This window comes from Lissotriton vulgaris, chromosome 3_1, assembly GCF_964263255.1.
Source record: "Lissotriton vulgaris chromosome 3_1, aLisVul1.2, whole genome shotgun sequence".
NCBI lineage: Eukaryota > Metazoa > Chordata > Amphibia > Caudata > Salamandridae > Lissotriton > Lissotriton vulgaris.
In genome coordinates this window covers 281,374,472-281,389,863 of record NC_141689.1, presented here as the reverse complement: position 1 = coordinate 281,389,863, position 15,392 = coordinate 281,374,472, and the positions used below count along the sequence as shown (strand labels likewise).

At 43.8% G+C, this 15,392-nt stretch overlaps 1 protein-coding gene across 4 annotated transcripts in view; it reads right to left on the bottom strand.

The window, feature by feature from the left end:
* Window positions 1–15,392, bottom strand: part of WDR7 (WD repeat domain 7) — a 1,275,554-nt gene that overhangs the window by 1,049,097 nt on the left and 211,065 nt on the right. For all 4 annotated transcript variants that reach the window (XM_086960437.1, XM_086960439.1, XM_086960436.1 and 1 more), the window contains one exon: window positions 5,348–5,543. In XM_086960437.1, the coding sequence (XP_086816563.1) occupies window positions 5,348–5,543 (196 nt within the window). The remainder of the gene's footprint in view (window positions 1–5,347; window positions 5,544–15,392) is intronic.

Sequence of the window (15,392 nt, the reverse complement as noted above, 5' to 3'; positions counted from 1 at the left end):
GGTATGTAAAGTATTTAAAAACACCTATTCAATAAATAATTAAGACACAACTCACCAATTTATAAAAAAAAGGACATATTTTTATCTTTAAAATGACACCAAAACGAAAAAATCCAATGTACGAGATATGAATTTTTAAAGATTTAGCACTATATAGCACATAGAAACCTAAAGCGCCTATTGGGACATCTGGTCACGCTAGACCGGGTCAAATTAAAAGTTTCAGGTCGACAGCGATGGAGCCCTGTGTGGTTACCCCGGGTGGTAGGTCTCAGTTAAAGTTTTTACCCTCGGACTTAGAAACTTTTCTGGAGCTTTTCTTCCCGGGGTCCTTAGAGGTTCGCCGGCTTGCCACAAGACAAGCAAATGGTCAAACTTGCAGAAGTCTAACCTCCGCAGCTTTCCAGTGGGACGAACCAGGGCTCCAGGACGGCTCGGGGTTGAAGATGGACGGCTTGGCTCTCGCAGTTGGTCCCGGTCACCTTTCCTACATTTGGACTTAGAAACTTTTACAGAGCTTTTTCTTCAGAGGTCCCTCAATGCTCTTCAACAGGCTGGCTTTGGTGAGGGTTTGCCGGTTTGGGTTTCAGCTTACTCCCGGTCAAACTCTGGAAATCAGACATCAGTAGATTTTCAGCGGGATGAACCTGGATAGCAGGTTGGTTCGCAGTTGCGGGTGGCTGGCTTGGCTGGCTGGGTTGAGTCGGTCCACTTATGGAGCTTTTTTACAAAGTTGCTCCAAACTTTTCCAAACTTCTGGAACATCTTCCCGAAGTTCCTCAAAGTATCCCAAAGTGTCCAAAACTTACTCCAGGTCCAGAAGCTCAAAGATGGTCCTTGAAAGTTTGGGACTTCAGTTCCCACAATCCACTTGGACAAAACACTTACATATCCACTGGTAGTACTCCAGGCTGAGGATTCTTGGTGGTGGTGTTCCAGGTGAGCTGTTACCTTTAGCTTGCAGGGAGTCCACTTTTTAGTCCTTTTGAAGCAAATTGGGTCCACAGGGCTGTAGTTCAGGTTCTGCAGCAGGCACAGTCTTCAGAGTGCAAGGCCTGGTTGTGCCAATCAAGCTCCCACTTCTCTCTTACGTTTCAAGCAGCAGATCTGCGAGGCTCTGCCTATCTCAGATGCATATTCCAAGTTCTCTGGGTCAAGCAGGAGGGCCTTGTAATCCTCATTAAAAACAGAGCAAAAGCAGCTTGCAAAAAATAAATGTTGCTTTAAAATCTGGTCGACATGTTTCAACCAACTGGACTCGTAGTCCTTGGCTTTCTTCAGGACCTATCTAGAATCAACTTTGCTACTGCATTAAAAACTGGGTTTTCAATGCAGTAGCAAATTTGACGAGTCCAGTAGGCTGAAACATGTCAACCGGATTTTGAAGCATCATTTGTTTTTTGTAAGCTGCTTTTGCACTGTTTTTAATGAGGATTACAAGGGATATCCCAATAAAGTTTTTTTTCTCCCTTCTAAATCCTCTTTTAGCATCACTTTCACACATCTGCACTCCACATAATTTTTTCACTTACTTACTGTGATCACTATGAACTGAGAGTCTATTGCTTTCTCATTTTTTATTCCTCTACGACATGGTTGAGATACATTCCACTAGATTATCCTCCATGATCAAGAGGTACAGTGGATGGTAGGAAGGATACCCAAATGATGAGACTGATCACTGTGGTGAGTGATGGGAATCCAATCTCTCGCAAGGGTTTTTTCCCTCTGTTTATTGGCCTTTTGTAGTACTCTTCTTGTTATAGGTGTTTGTAGTCCCCTTCCCACTGTACAGACCACTGTATTTGTTTGTTGTTTCAACTATGAGCAAGTATCTTTTTTAAGTTAAAAACTAATTTGAAACACGCCGACATACAAAAATTGACACGGGAAAATACAGTGTGCAGTAAATTCCTTGAAATCAACCATGAATGGTAGCATGGTACAGTCCTGAATTGCCAACCTTAATTGACCCTCGGATGTACTTTGAATTTACAAAAATCTATTTTAGCATTATAGGTCAGTGCCATCGCTGGAAAATCTGAACCTCATAGACCCCCCCAATCTTACTGACCAAGCTACAACCCTGAATTTATCACTCAAAGGAGTTTTTGACATAGCCAATAGGTCTCGCTTTGGGGCCTTATAAGTGTTTAGCCATGCACCACATTCTCCTGGGTGTTACAATATCTACTTTTAAGAGTCTGCATTATTGTATAGGAGGTGGCAGATTATACCCCACACATTGTGGAGTGCTCCCACTTCCTGCTGTTCAATGGGCATAGGCTTGCCTTACCAGTGTGTTGGTGCACTTCCCACAGAGTTGTGTCTTATTAGCAAATTTCAGGATTGAAAAATGGAGTGGAGTCAGCTTAAATGCCACGTGCAAAATTCACTCAGAGTTAGTTCGCTGCAAAGAACGCAGAAAACAATGTACTATATCCCCATCAACGAAGCAAAGGAAAAATACTTTTGCATCTAAAAAAACAACTGTATAAAAGGAAAATCTTTCCTTGAGACACATCTGATAAAAACAATATATAAAATATCATCGGAGATCTTCAAAGCCACATCTTTTGATTAAAGCTCCGCTGAAAAGACAAACAACGCTAAAAAGAAAATGTAGTGGAGATTGTGAAAAAACAAATTACAAAAGTGCCACAAAGAAAAACAAAAACACGCTGGAAACAATAATGAAATACGTATTTAATTATAAAGAATTGTATGTTCAAAAAAGTGAAATCATGTCATTAAATCGACAGTAGTCTCGAAAGCCACATTCGCATAGGTAAACACAATATTCACATGGCTAAACACAATTTGGTCTCAAAGGCGAGACCTATGCCAAAGTTTGTATTAATTGGGTAAAGCATAAATCGCTATGAGCATCTCGGAAAAAATCTGCTCTTGAAGTCCCAGGGAACACCTGGATGGCGGTGGTATTAACTCGCTGCCTTAGACCCCCAATTCTTCTGCGCCAACAACGCCACTCTTTTACATTGTCGGTGCTTCAGTCTTCATGAAATGAAATAGATCGGGCGCCTATGAACTTTTCCACTCCCAGCATGAGAGGGAGCAAACCATTTATTAATGCATGGAGGGGAAGGAAACCAACAAACCTTAAATGTGGAAAAGGTGGATCGAGAACCGATCTCCCAGGACCATTGTGACTTGTTGAACAGGAAACCTTTGCGTGTGTGTGTGTGGGTTGGTTGAATTAAATTTTCTTGCAAAACCACTATTTAAAAGATACATAAAATGTTGGCCTTGTTCGTTTGCTGGTGTAAGCCAATGGATGACACCCCCCATACCTGCAATGTCTTAAGCCTAAGGCCACTATGCTGCTCTCCGCCACGCCTATCCATACTGCGGCTACCACACTTTTCGATCACAGTTCCTGGAGCATTTGTAACTTTGTTTCCTGTTACCGTCAGAAACACGATGGGGAGTTGAACCGCGCCCACCACTCACAGCTACATAAATGTTGCCAAAGACAATAAATAGAGGTAGGCAAGTAGCGCAAAACAAAACAAAGGCGAGCTGGTGCCATGCTAAAAGACGATTTTTTTTGAGAGAACAAGGGGAACCCAATAAATGGCCTGGGACCATGGGTATCAAATATTTCAAGGAAAACAATATATCTATATATTATTTTTGCAAAATAATATATAGACCACAATGGGCTGCTATATAGTACAAAAAATCCCTTGTCCAGCCGGGCAGGGAATGTTTATTCAGGTAATGATTTGTCTAGATGTACGAATAAAACAGGTAACCAAAGACATCAAGGTTACTGTAAGGCACAGTCCTGTGCCATACATGAAGGAGGAAGTGAAAGAGGACAGTGAGTGCAGACAATATCAGGCAAACAAAGTGAGCTAGCAGGCCACTGACACAAATTGCAATCAACAGTCTTTGGTTACCTGTTTTATTCGTACATCTAGACAAATCATTACCTGAATAAACATTCCCTGCCCGGCTGGACAAGGGATTTTTTGTACTATATAGCAGCCCATTGTGGTCTATATATTATTTTGCTAAAATTATTTTGTTTATGCTGGGGACCACTTGTTTTCCTTGAAATGCTAAAAGACGAAGCAGGGTGTGCCGCGCTGACAAAAAAAGACTAGAATGTTGCTAAAGTAAATAAATAGAAGTGAGTGAGCTGTGTAGTACAAAAGATAGGAGCAAGATAGAACAAATAAGCGTTCCCTTAGATCCCGAGAGGGAGCAATGGAGCTTTAGGTGCAGAGCGGCCACTGGGAAATGCAGGCTACGTTTTGGCCTGAATTTCCCTGCTTCCATTGTTAAAGCACTCAGTGAGGCTGGTGCCTGTGTTTTTCTAAACAAAAAAATATAACGGCGCTGTTAGTGCTCTGAGCCTTAGAAGTTATCGGCTTGGTATCTCAGACAGCAAAGAAGACATATACCTATCTGAACAAGCGTGCAGAGAGGCCCCAGCTCTACTCAACCCCCTCCTCTAAAGAGCGTAACCACAGAGCCAGAGAAGAAGCAGCAACAGGGGAAAGAGGGGGTGGGAGGAAACTGAACACGCACAGCTTAATCCACAAGATAAAGGATCGCATGTGTGAAGAGCCAAGTGAATAAAGAAAAATAGTGCGCCGCAAACCACATAAATGTCCGAAAGGGGAAGGCCACATGTAGTCGGGGCAGTCTCCATGGGAGGGAACAAACCATCACAAGGAGGAAAAAATAAAACAGATGCACCTATGAAAAGCACCGATTTATACACGGATTTATACAAGTGATGGGCGTGGTCAAACCCCTAGAGCAGATAAAGCATGTCTCGAAAGACAGTGCATGCGCTACCTAGGCTCGATCTGAAAAACAATGATTTGGGATGTGCTCCGAGTGATTGCCAATGGGTGACATACATTTAAGAATTCCTTTCATCAACATGTAGTGTGTTGCAAACCATATGCTATTCAGTCTTGCTCCTGCTTCAACAGAACAGTCTAGCCAGATCTGATAGGTCATATCTTCCATGAATGGGAACATTAACCTCAGATCAGTTTTTACCTTGCTGGGTGTCATTATTAAGGTGCAGCTTGAATCTCACATGACTTGTAACTGGGCATTTATGCTGCATTTAGGACCTGTCAATAAGGCAATCAAGGAAAGTATAAACAAACCATGAGAGTGAACTATCTTCATAGGTTCCTAGGTGTCATGAAATCATGGGATGAAAACTCCTCTGTGGTTAAAAATATTATTATGGCTGTCTCTGCTGTATGGGATGTTATACCAAGGTTACGGATATGCATGAACGCAACATTAAGCACACTTGTCTGCAGCTCTTTTTCATTACTTTGGATGGCAGTCTTACCAGTATCCATCTGCCAGACATACACAGAGCCATCTGAACATCCAACCACCAGGTAGTCATCTGACGGCCTCCATTTTATAACTTGGATAGGAAAGAGGTGGCGAGAAGCTAACATGATGCATTTCCTTTCCCGCAGACTTAGAAGTCCCACTGAGTGATCGCTGGCCACTGAGCAAATGCAATGCTGGACTCTTGCCTGGAAAGACAACAAAGTACATTTACAAATAATAAAGACCATTTTCAAATTACAGTTGAAAAAGAAAACATTAATCAACAGCATTTTCTTCTAATCAAAATCAACTGCAAATTGGCAAAACGCCCAAGCCCTGCCAGATACAGATCAGAATGTTCCCACAACAAAAATGAAACATTATTTGCTGACAGTAATCTTAATAAAATGTTCTTTATAATCGTGCACACCCAACAAATGCCTTAAAGGCTGGGAGCAGCAGAAGACCACGGAACCCACAACCTCAACCTCCAGATTAAAGCCACAGAACCCACTACCTCACCCTCCAGAATAAGGCCACAGAACACACTACCTCACCCTCCAGACTAAGGTCACAGACTCACTACCTAACACTCCAAAATAAGTGTCACAGACCTACTGCCTCTCTCTCCCTACTAACGTAACAGACACAATACCTCTCCCTACAGACTAAAGTCACAGAACCCACTACCTCTCCCTCCAGGCTAAGGCCACAAAAACCACTACCTCTCCCTCCAGGCTAAATCCACAAAACCCACTAGCTCTAACTCCAGGCTAAGGCCACAAAACCCACTACCTCTCCCTCCAGGATAAGGCCACAAAACCCACTAGCTCTCCCTCCAGGCTAAGGGAAAAAAATATACTAGCTCTCCCTCCAGACATAGGCCACAGAACCCACTACCTCTCCCTCCAGACTAGGGCCACAAAACCCCTACCTCTCCCTCCAGACTTAGGTCATCCAACCCACTATCGCTCCTTCTAGGCTAAGTCAACAAACCCCACTTCCTCTCCCTCCAGAGTAAGGCCCAGAACCCACTACCTCTGCCTCCAGACTAAGACCACAGAACCCCCTACCTCTCCCTCCTAACTAAGGCCACATAACCTACTAATTCTCCTTCTTCAGGCTCACTAACCATCTCTCAAAAACAATCACATTAAATGCCATGTCACCTTATATAGATCCTCCTTATGTATATTTAACCAGATGTAAGTGTCAATCTGATCTACAGAGTAGCATCAGGTTGTAGTTGGCTTTGGTACAGAGCAAACTGAACGGATTACAAGCACCTGCATAACTGCAGCTGAGTAACATCATGTTACCCGCTTTTAGATCTGTGTACTAATGAGCCACTTTTATCATAAGCTTATCACAGTTCATCAAAGAAAATTGTAGAAAACTACAATTTCTAGTAAGCTACCTTCTGTTTTTCTCATCTGGATAGAAAACCGCTGTTCTTCTGGGCAAGGGAATAGGATATTATCTAAGGCATAAATGACGGGTGCACATCAAGTACCCACAATTCTCTTTATAAGACTATAAGCACCAAAAAAGAACGCCTAACAACTACCATCCTAAAGAGTTGAGCCAAAGACTTCTAGCAGACCATTTTCCCAAAAGCAGATTCACAGGTATCGCTGGACTCAATCTGGCGTTCTGGCAACCGAACAGACCAATAAACTAATCTTAACTGGAATCTACATTTCTAAATGGTCGCGGTCGGAGGATAGTACCAAAAAAAAACCTGTAAGGTACACTATTCTGCGAATAATTTACTACACTTCATTACCATATCTGTTGTGCTGGCTTACCATAATTATTTCTAGGACGGCTGGGATACTTGCTAGCACTGTTGGAATGGTGTAGTTTGCAGTCTAGGTGTATAAAATTGGCTTGATCGGTTATAGTAGTGAAACTGTATTGGTCAAACATTTCAATGTTACTGGGGCTGATATAAATATAAGTCTGTCCACATACCCTAACCATTGTGTATAGCAAGTGTTTACCCATTAAAAGGCATTCCATCATCAACAGAAGATAATTTAGGTTTACTTCCTTGATCAGGCCCAGTGGAAGTCTTCAAGCCACATAGTTTTGCACTGAAAACTAATGGGGCCAATCTAGCCTTTGGTAAATTATTCAAGCAGGATATGGATAGAGTCAGTTGAGCAAATCCTAAATCCACACGAAGGCAAATATAAGAAGAATGTCTGTCTCCTGCAATGCAAAGCCTGGCCTCAGCCGAAAAGTCAGAACTCAACTGTTTGACCACAAAAGTACTAGCACAACACGGTCACACAAAAGCAAGAAGAATCAAAGAGAATATTGGCAGTCCCTAAACGTCTGCACAAATGTTGTAAATGGAAGGAAACCATGAACCATACGTACTGCAAGAGGAGCTTTAGCTTGCTACAAATGGTTAAATGGGGACTGGCCTCCGACCACAAATATCACTGAATAATCACAAACTTGACCAATGTGAATTGATGATTTTTCACACATACACAGATGAAGGAATGCCCTGCAGCTCTTTCTTTCCTCACTGTCCCATCATCTGCTGGCACATGGAAAAGAGGAGTGTATGCACCCTACTTCATAATATCAGACACAGTGGCATACAAGAATATCAAACCAAAAGTATCTAAATGTTACAAGTTCGCTGTTAGAAATAGGGTTTCTGGTTGGCAGAGGTATACACCCTGTCCAGGAACCATCACTATAGTCAGTTTAAGCTAAATACACACTAAAAGATAACTCCAATCTTTATTCAACAAATGGAGTACCACACAGCCTATGTGGTACTCCATTTGTTGAATAAAGATTGGAAATCCAAAAAAGAAAATCATCGCCTGCGATTCTTTGTAAAATATACTTTGACACACTATTGTTTGTGGTGCACCTTGGCTGATGTAAAAATAAGCTTAAGAGTTGTAGAAGTCTTTGATAGCCCTGAGGCTTCAGAACAGGGGGCAAGGCAGTAAGCCCTTGGAGTCACTCTGGGTTCAAGTGAGATGGGTCGAGTCCTTTTCCTCAGCAGGGCAGAGGGTAGCAAGAAGCAGGCAAAAGGCAGCACATTAGAGCAGAAACACAGTTTTTCCAGAAGCGCAATCCCACAGACTGGCAGTCCTTTTTGCAGCAAAGCAGTCCTTCTTAGCAGAGTTCTTCACAAGTCCAGAAGTGTACCGCCTTGGTAGGGTCAGTGACCCAGTACTTATACCCAGTTGTGGCTTTGAAGTATGGTGACTTCAAAGAAGGGTCTTTGAAGTGCACACAGGTCCTATCTTCCCAGCAATGGCTCCAAACTACAAGTAGAGGGTAATCAGCCCTTTGTGTGGGAAACAGGTCATTACCTATTCAGGAGTAAGTCTCGGCTCCCGCTCTCTTCCTGCCCAGAAATAGCTATCAAAATGCAGATGAGTACTCAAACACACCTACCCTTCCTGTGTTTGTGGCGGTCTAGAGCAGGGGTCTCCAAACCGTTCCTGGAGGGCCGGATCCATGCCAGATTATTTGGATATCCCCATTTAGATACATGTAGTTATTTTAAAAAATCTGGCATGGATCTGGCCCTCCAGGACCGGTTTGGAGACCCCTGGTCTAGAGGAAATGCACAAAGTGCAGCTGACACCCACCCCAGGTGTGTAATGAGGACAGGCTGCAAGGCACGCAGAGCAGTAAGAGCAGAGAAATGTCCACTTTCTAAAACTGGCATTTCTAAAACAGTAATGTTAAATCCAATCTACCAGTAAAGTTGATTTATCATTCCATTCCAAAGATATGAAACATGAAGCAGCTACTCTTTTCTAGTCAGGAATTATAGCTTAAAGGTGTATTAGGGAATTCCCAAAGCTAGCCCATAAGAGGAGTAGGGCTCAAAGCAGGGAAAAACGACTTTGGGTGTTTGTCATTACTATCAGGATATGCAAAACTTAAAAGGACATGTCCTACCTTTTATTTACACTTCACCCTGCCCTATGGGCTAAATAGAGCCTACTTTAAGGGCGACTTATGTGCAATAAAAGGGGAGTTTAAGACACTGGTGCCTGGTGAACTTTGAAAGTGGTGTTGCAAAAATATATCACTTTATATTATAAAAAGGAGTGAGCGAAGGGAGCAAGGCTGACTCACAGTGGGAATTGGCAGGGAGTTCTAACACTGAAAACATTTATTTTTAAATTGTGGTATATTGATTTAACTGTCATCTACTACATTTTTCTATGTAATACTTTTATAGCAATACTCATCAAAGTGTAGGGTGTCAGAGTGCTTTCATCACACAGAGAGGCACAATAAAGTATACAAGTGTGTAAATGTACAGGAAATGTTACACAAGACATTGAGTCTTACAAGATGTAGGAATCACATATCATCCAAACTTCTAGACGTTATATGTGAAGAGTTAATGACTGGGAGGGACATAAAGTTAGAATATAAAACGTAACATAGTTGATTGTTATTGTCTATACTAACAAGACTTTATCACTTCTCAAAGGAACTCTACTGTGCAATCTTAGAATATCAACAGATTGAGAAAAAATAAGGATGTAAACCCATCACTTACAGTTTGCATGCAGCACCTTCATACAAGTAAATAGATCACTGTACAATATTAGAATGGTTCAAATTAAGAACTGGAAGTAACAAAATGACCTCAGTGTCAGAAGCAGTTGCCCACTCACCTAGCTAAATATTCTGTGATGTGCATTTTACATAGTGCGCCTTACCACAGGCACATTAATCCTCTATACTACTTTAGGAGTTAAAACTGTGAATGGGCAAAACAAATAACTCTCCCAGAGCTGTGTTAATCACTAGAGTCATCATTTCCAGTACAATTCCCTCAAAATTGCAGGGCGGACATAGACTTCTGCATCAGGTGTCTTAACCCTGTAAAATAGTTTGAAATGCAGCCTCGTTGTGACCAGTTAGGTAATCTGGAACAGATTTACTGTCAAATATGCGCTTGATGCCGATTTCATTGCAGCTGATTTATTTTGAAATACATTGCTAAATTGACTTTCACTCTAGTTTTCAAGCTCTGGCCCTCATGACCTAAAACCCCTTTCCTTTGCCACACATTGGAGTGTTTTTTTTCCAAATTCAGCAATTAAAGCAAACAAAGACAAAACAATGAGTACAGAATAAGTTTATAAAACGTGTACAAAAGCGCTATTGTCAAGTATGGTGAAAAGTTATAAGAAACGTTTTCAAATGAATCCTTACTGTAGGCAACATTGGCAATTGTGTCAGGCTTCATTTTAAGGCAGTTTTGATCTCAGTAGGTGATGTGCCCGTTATACTGGAATTCTGCTCTGGAAGGATTCCTTTCCATAGTTTACTTACCTGTGCGTTTCTGCACGTCTTGAATGGCTCCATTTGGTCTTTCAAATGCAGCGCCAGGAACGTGCTGATCACAGACCTATCAGGAATCAAGTTAGAGCCAAGTGTTAACCCTCTTTTCACTCCTGCTCCATTCGAACTCCTGATCGGCCTGGGGTGATTTTGCCTCACAGTCCGTGCATGCATCGATTCACAGACAAGCTGCACTGCAAAGAGCATACGCAGTATATGGGTTGCAAATGAGTTAAGAGGGCTGAAATAAAAAGCGCTCTTCACACATGCGCAATACATGGAGCTTAATCATACATAGGTTTGCTCCTCTGTGCACTTCCGTTGACACCTGCACAGAAATGAAAGAACTGACAAATCTGTTGGTTCATCCGTTTGCATTTCTGGAGGCTGGAAATGCTTTTCTCTCCTTGTGCCTGCTGTTGATGGGAGGTCTCCAACCTTGCGCCCCCCCCCTATAGACCAGCCGCCACTGGTTTAAGGCATGCCAAGTCGAAGTAGCAGTAAATTGGACACACAGGCCGTTCAATGGCAGACAAGTTTCAAAGGCTACCTGCGTGGGTGGTAGAATTATTGCTGCAGCCCCACCAATAGCATTTAGGTTACAGGCCTTATGTATATGGCATAACACTTTTCAAGGGACTTACAAGTAAACTAAATATGCCAATTGTGTATACGCCAATGTTACCATATTCAGGGGAGAAGCACATGCACTTAAGCACTGGTCAGCAGTGATACAGTGCTCTGGGTCGTACTGAAAAAAAAAGAATCAGCAAAAGAGGAGGTATGTAGGCAAAACGTTTGGGGGAAACCAACCTAAGGAAGATTGGTCTAATCACTCTATTCCTTTCAATTATTTAATAACAGGGAAGAATCAGGCAGGAGTTGTGAGAAATAATACATGTGAGGAAAGGAATGGGGGGAGAACAGAGTGTGCAGTAAGAGAGAGTGTTTATGAAACGGAGGAGTTAATAGTGGCACAGGGAAGTTTTATAGCAAGGGCAGAGCCTGAAAATGAAACAGTTGATCATGTGGATGGAGGTGAGAAGGGAAAAGCAAGAAGCAACAGAGTGGAAGCACCCGGAACAGAGACTGATAAGGCACGGCATTGAGCAGTTTGATGGCAGAACAGTATATTACCGGTAACACTGGAAACAGCTTAAAGTAGGAAGGAGTAGTAGTGAGAGGATACCGGTAGAAAAGTAAGATGTGGTAAGAGTCTTACCCTGTCTTCTGAATGACAGACCATGTCAGTGGTTACATTTATTGCAAGCAATCTTCCCATCACCATCTGTGCATTCGATATAATGCCTCAGGTGGAAATGGTATGCCCCGACATAGGTCCTTTGCTCACTGTGCACAGAATCCCAATCATGGTGAAAATGGTCTTTGGTTGCGTACAATCCGATTCAGGAAGGACCTGGCTCGGCACTTCAGGCCGGACTGTTCTACAGTAGCAGTGTCAAGCGTGATTTGCATATGGCTGGGTCCAAACTGAGATGGCATGGTGGGCAAAACAACAATGGATGTGATTGCTACCCTGAGCGACTGTCAGTGCAAATTGCAAGCAGTCCTCCCACTATCTTTTGTGTGTTTAAGGGACACACAGTGCCAGAGGAAGGTGGGCCATGGGCAGTATTCTCATCTCATAAAAATAGTAGTAAATAAAGTAACTGAGCCAGACTGTCTATTTGCTTAGCTACTTAATTTTCAACCAAAGTCTTGGGTTGTAATCCTTTTTTTAATTTGTATTTTATCTGCATTTCCAAACCAAAAGGAAAACAAAAACATAACGAGCATGTCACATCCAAATAGTCATCACCTCCTACCCTCCTTCCACCCGCATCCCACCTATCCCCGCATACCACTAAACAAAGCAATGCATCTATATTGAAAATCCCACCCTCCATCCCGGTAAGTTGCTGCCCCCGGGTCCTTCTTGTGTACAGTAAAACATCCAGAGGAGCCCACCCTACTCCTTCAAAGCCCCTCATCCAGGCCATAGAAGCGTCTCCATTTCCCCCACACTCTACGGAACTTCTTCGGGCAGCCTCTCGCTTTATAAGTAACTCTTTCAGCCGCCATATATATCTCCATACCCTTCCTCCAGTCCGCAACCCTCGGTGGATTTGGGGCTCCCCATTCCTTCGCCAAATCCCTCTTGGCCACCACTAATGCTAATGTAAAAAAAATGAGATCAGGTCGAGTCAGGGCTACCTCGTTCGTTATCCCCAATTAGATGAGTTTAGGCTCCAGCGGTATGGTCACTTCGAGTATTTCTCCAAGTTCTCTCAGTATTCTAGCCCAGTAACTTTGGAGGACCCCACATTCCCAGATGGTGTGATAGAAGTCACCCTCGACATGACCACACCTCAGGCAACTAGGGTCAGCAGCCCGCCCCATCCGTTGTAAACGGTGTCAGTCATAATAGACTCTGTGTAAAATTTTGAGTTGAATAAGTCGGAGACGAGATTTTATGGCCCCCTCCCTAGGATGCATCAGTGCTGCCTCCCAGTCAAGCGTGTCCATCTCCCCTAGGTTCGACTCCCACACAGTTTTCATTTTCATTAGGCCTTCCGGCATGTTGTTGAGAAGAGTTTTATAGGTCAGTGAAACTAACTTGGCTTGCACCTGCTCCTGCAGCAGGCGGCCCTCCAGCGGAGCATATTCCGGTAATGGCTCCGAAAGCGCCCCCTCCGCCTGCCACGCATGCCGCAGTTGCGCATATTTAAAAAATTGAGAGCGGTGCAAACCATATTCTAACCTCAAGTCCTGGAAGGACATCAGGGCTCCCCGCCTCTGAAGGTCACGCAACCCGGAGATGCCTATATCGTCCCACCGTTTGAAGCCTTTCAGCTTATGTAATTCTCTCAACCATGCGCACTGCCAAATCGGGGTTTGTGCCGACGGTTTGTGCCGACAGCCGATCCGTCGTGTCGCCCTATCCCATATGTCTACGGTCACCCTAGTCGCTGGTAGTAGTGCAGTTTTCCCTTTCCCTCCATATATGTAATGTAAGCATGTATGACGGCCCAATTTTTCCCTTTCCAGTCTATACGTGGGGTGATCTGCCGGGGCGTGTATCCAGAGCCCCGGCAGATCGGAGCAAGATGTTGCGCCCAATAGTATGCCTCAATGTTGAGGAGGGAAATCCCTCCATTGTATTGGTTTCTCTGTAGTGTCTCCATTGCTATCCTTGACTGTTTCCCTAGCCAAAGCAATTCTCTAAGTCCCTCATTCATCTCTGTAAAAACCTGATGTGAAAGGGGAAAGTATTAGTTTTGCAGTGCATATAAGAACCTCGGCAGAGTGATCATTTTATACATCGCCACCCGTCCTAACATTTTAAGTGGGAGGGTCTTCCATCGGCTTGCATCCTCTTTAAAATTAAGAAGAACTCGTTGTATGTTTTTTTTGTACGAGACGGAACTATTAGTCGTTATGTAGATTCCTAAATATAAAAACCCTTCAGTCGTCACCCGTAATGCCTCAGGTAATGCCGGCCCTACGCTTCCCTCCCCAGGGTTGTACAGGACCGATTTGTGCTAATTAATGGTATATCCAGAACGCGACCGATAAGGGTTCAGTAGGGAGAACAGACGCAGTATCGAGACCTCCGGAGAGGTAACATTGAGCAGAATGTCATCCGCGTAACGAGATATTTTATCATCATACCCTTCTACTTGTTGGAATCCAAAACCAGTTATCGGTCTATCTTGCCGCACTTCGCATGCTACTATTTCAATGGTGAGGGTGAACAGTAGCGGGAACAGGGGGCAACCCTGGCGGGTCCCCCTCCTTATGGGAAAGTCCTCAGAAAGCAACCCATTGACCTTAACCCTCGCCCGTGGGTCTGTATAGAGAAGCGTGATCCACCTCCGAAACTTCGGGCCAAACCCAAACTTTATTAATACGCTGTCTAAAAAGGGCCAGTGTACCACGTCAAACGCTTTCTCAGCGTCTAGGGAGAGAAAGACATGGGGCTCCTCGCGCGCACATACCTCCATCAACCAGTTGTGTGTCCTCCGCAGGTTATGCCTAGTCGCCCTGTCTGGCAAGAAACCAGTCTGATCCAGATAATTCAGGCCTGTAATTACCGGTCTTAGACGAAGGGCCAGGATTGTCGCTAAGAGCTTTGTCTCCAAATTCAACAGTGATATGGGATGGTACGACGCGCATTCCCCTGGCGGCTTGCCCTGCTTATATATAGGTACTATAGTGGCCATACGGAGGTCCGGTGGAAGCATCCCTTTCTCCATTGCCCCGTTGAATAATGCCAGCATATGGGTGTTAAGGAGGTCCGCCGTTTTTTTAAAGAATTCCGCCGGAAACCCATTAGGGCCCGGCGATTTCCCCGGGCGCAGTTTGGCAATTGCTGCCCGCACCTCTCCTGTGGTAATCTCTGCCTCCAAGCTTTCTCTTTCCACCTCTTCTAGGCTGGGGGTCTCAACACCCTCTAGATACTGATTGATCTCAGCCACCGAGCCTAGGTCCTTATCCCTATAGAATTGCTCATAGTAATCTGCAAATGTCTGCACTATCGCCGCGTCTGTTCTACGATGACGGCCATCCGCACCCACCACCCGGTCTACCCATCTCTCCTCTTGTTCCCTGCGACTCAACCATTCCAACAGTCTCCCAGACTTGTCCCCAATATTGTACAATCTATGTAATGTCACCTGCGCCTGTGTCGTGGCCTCATTATTCGG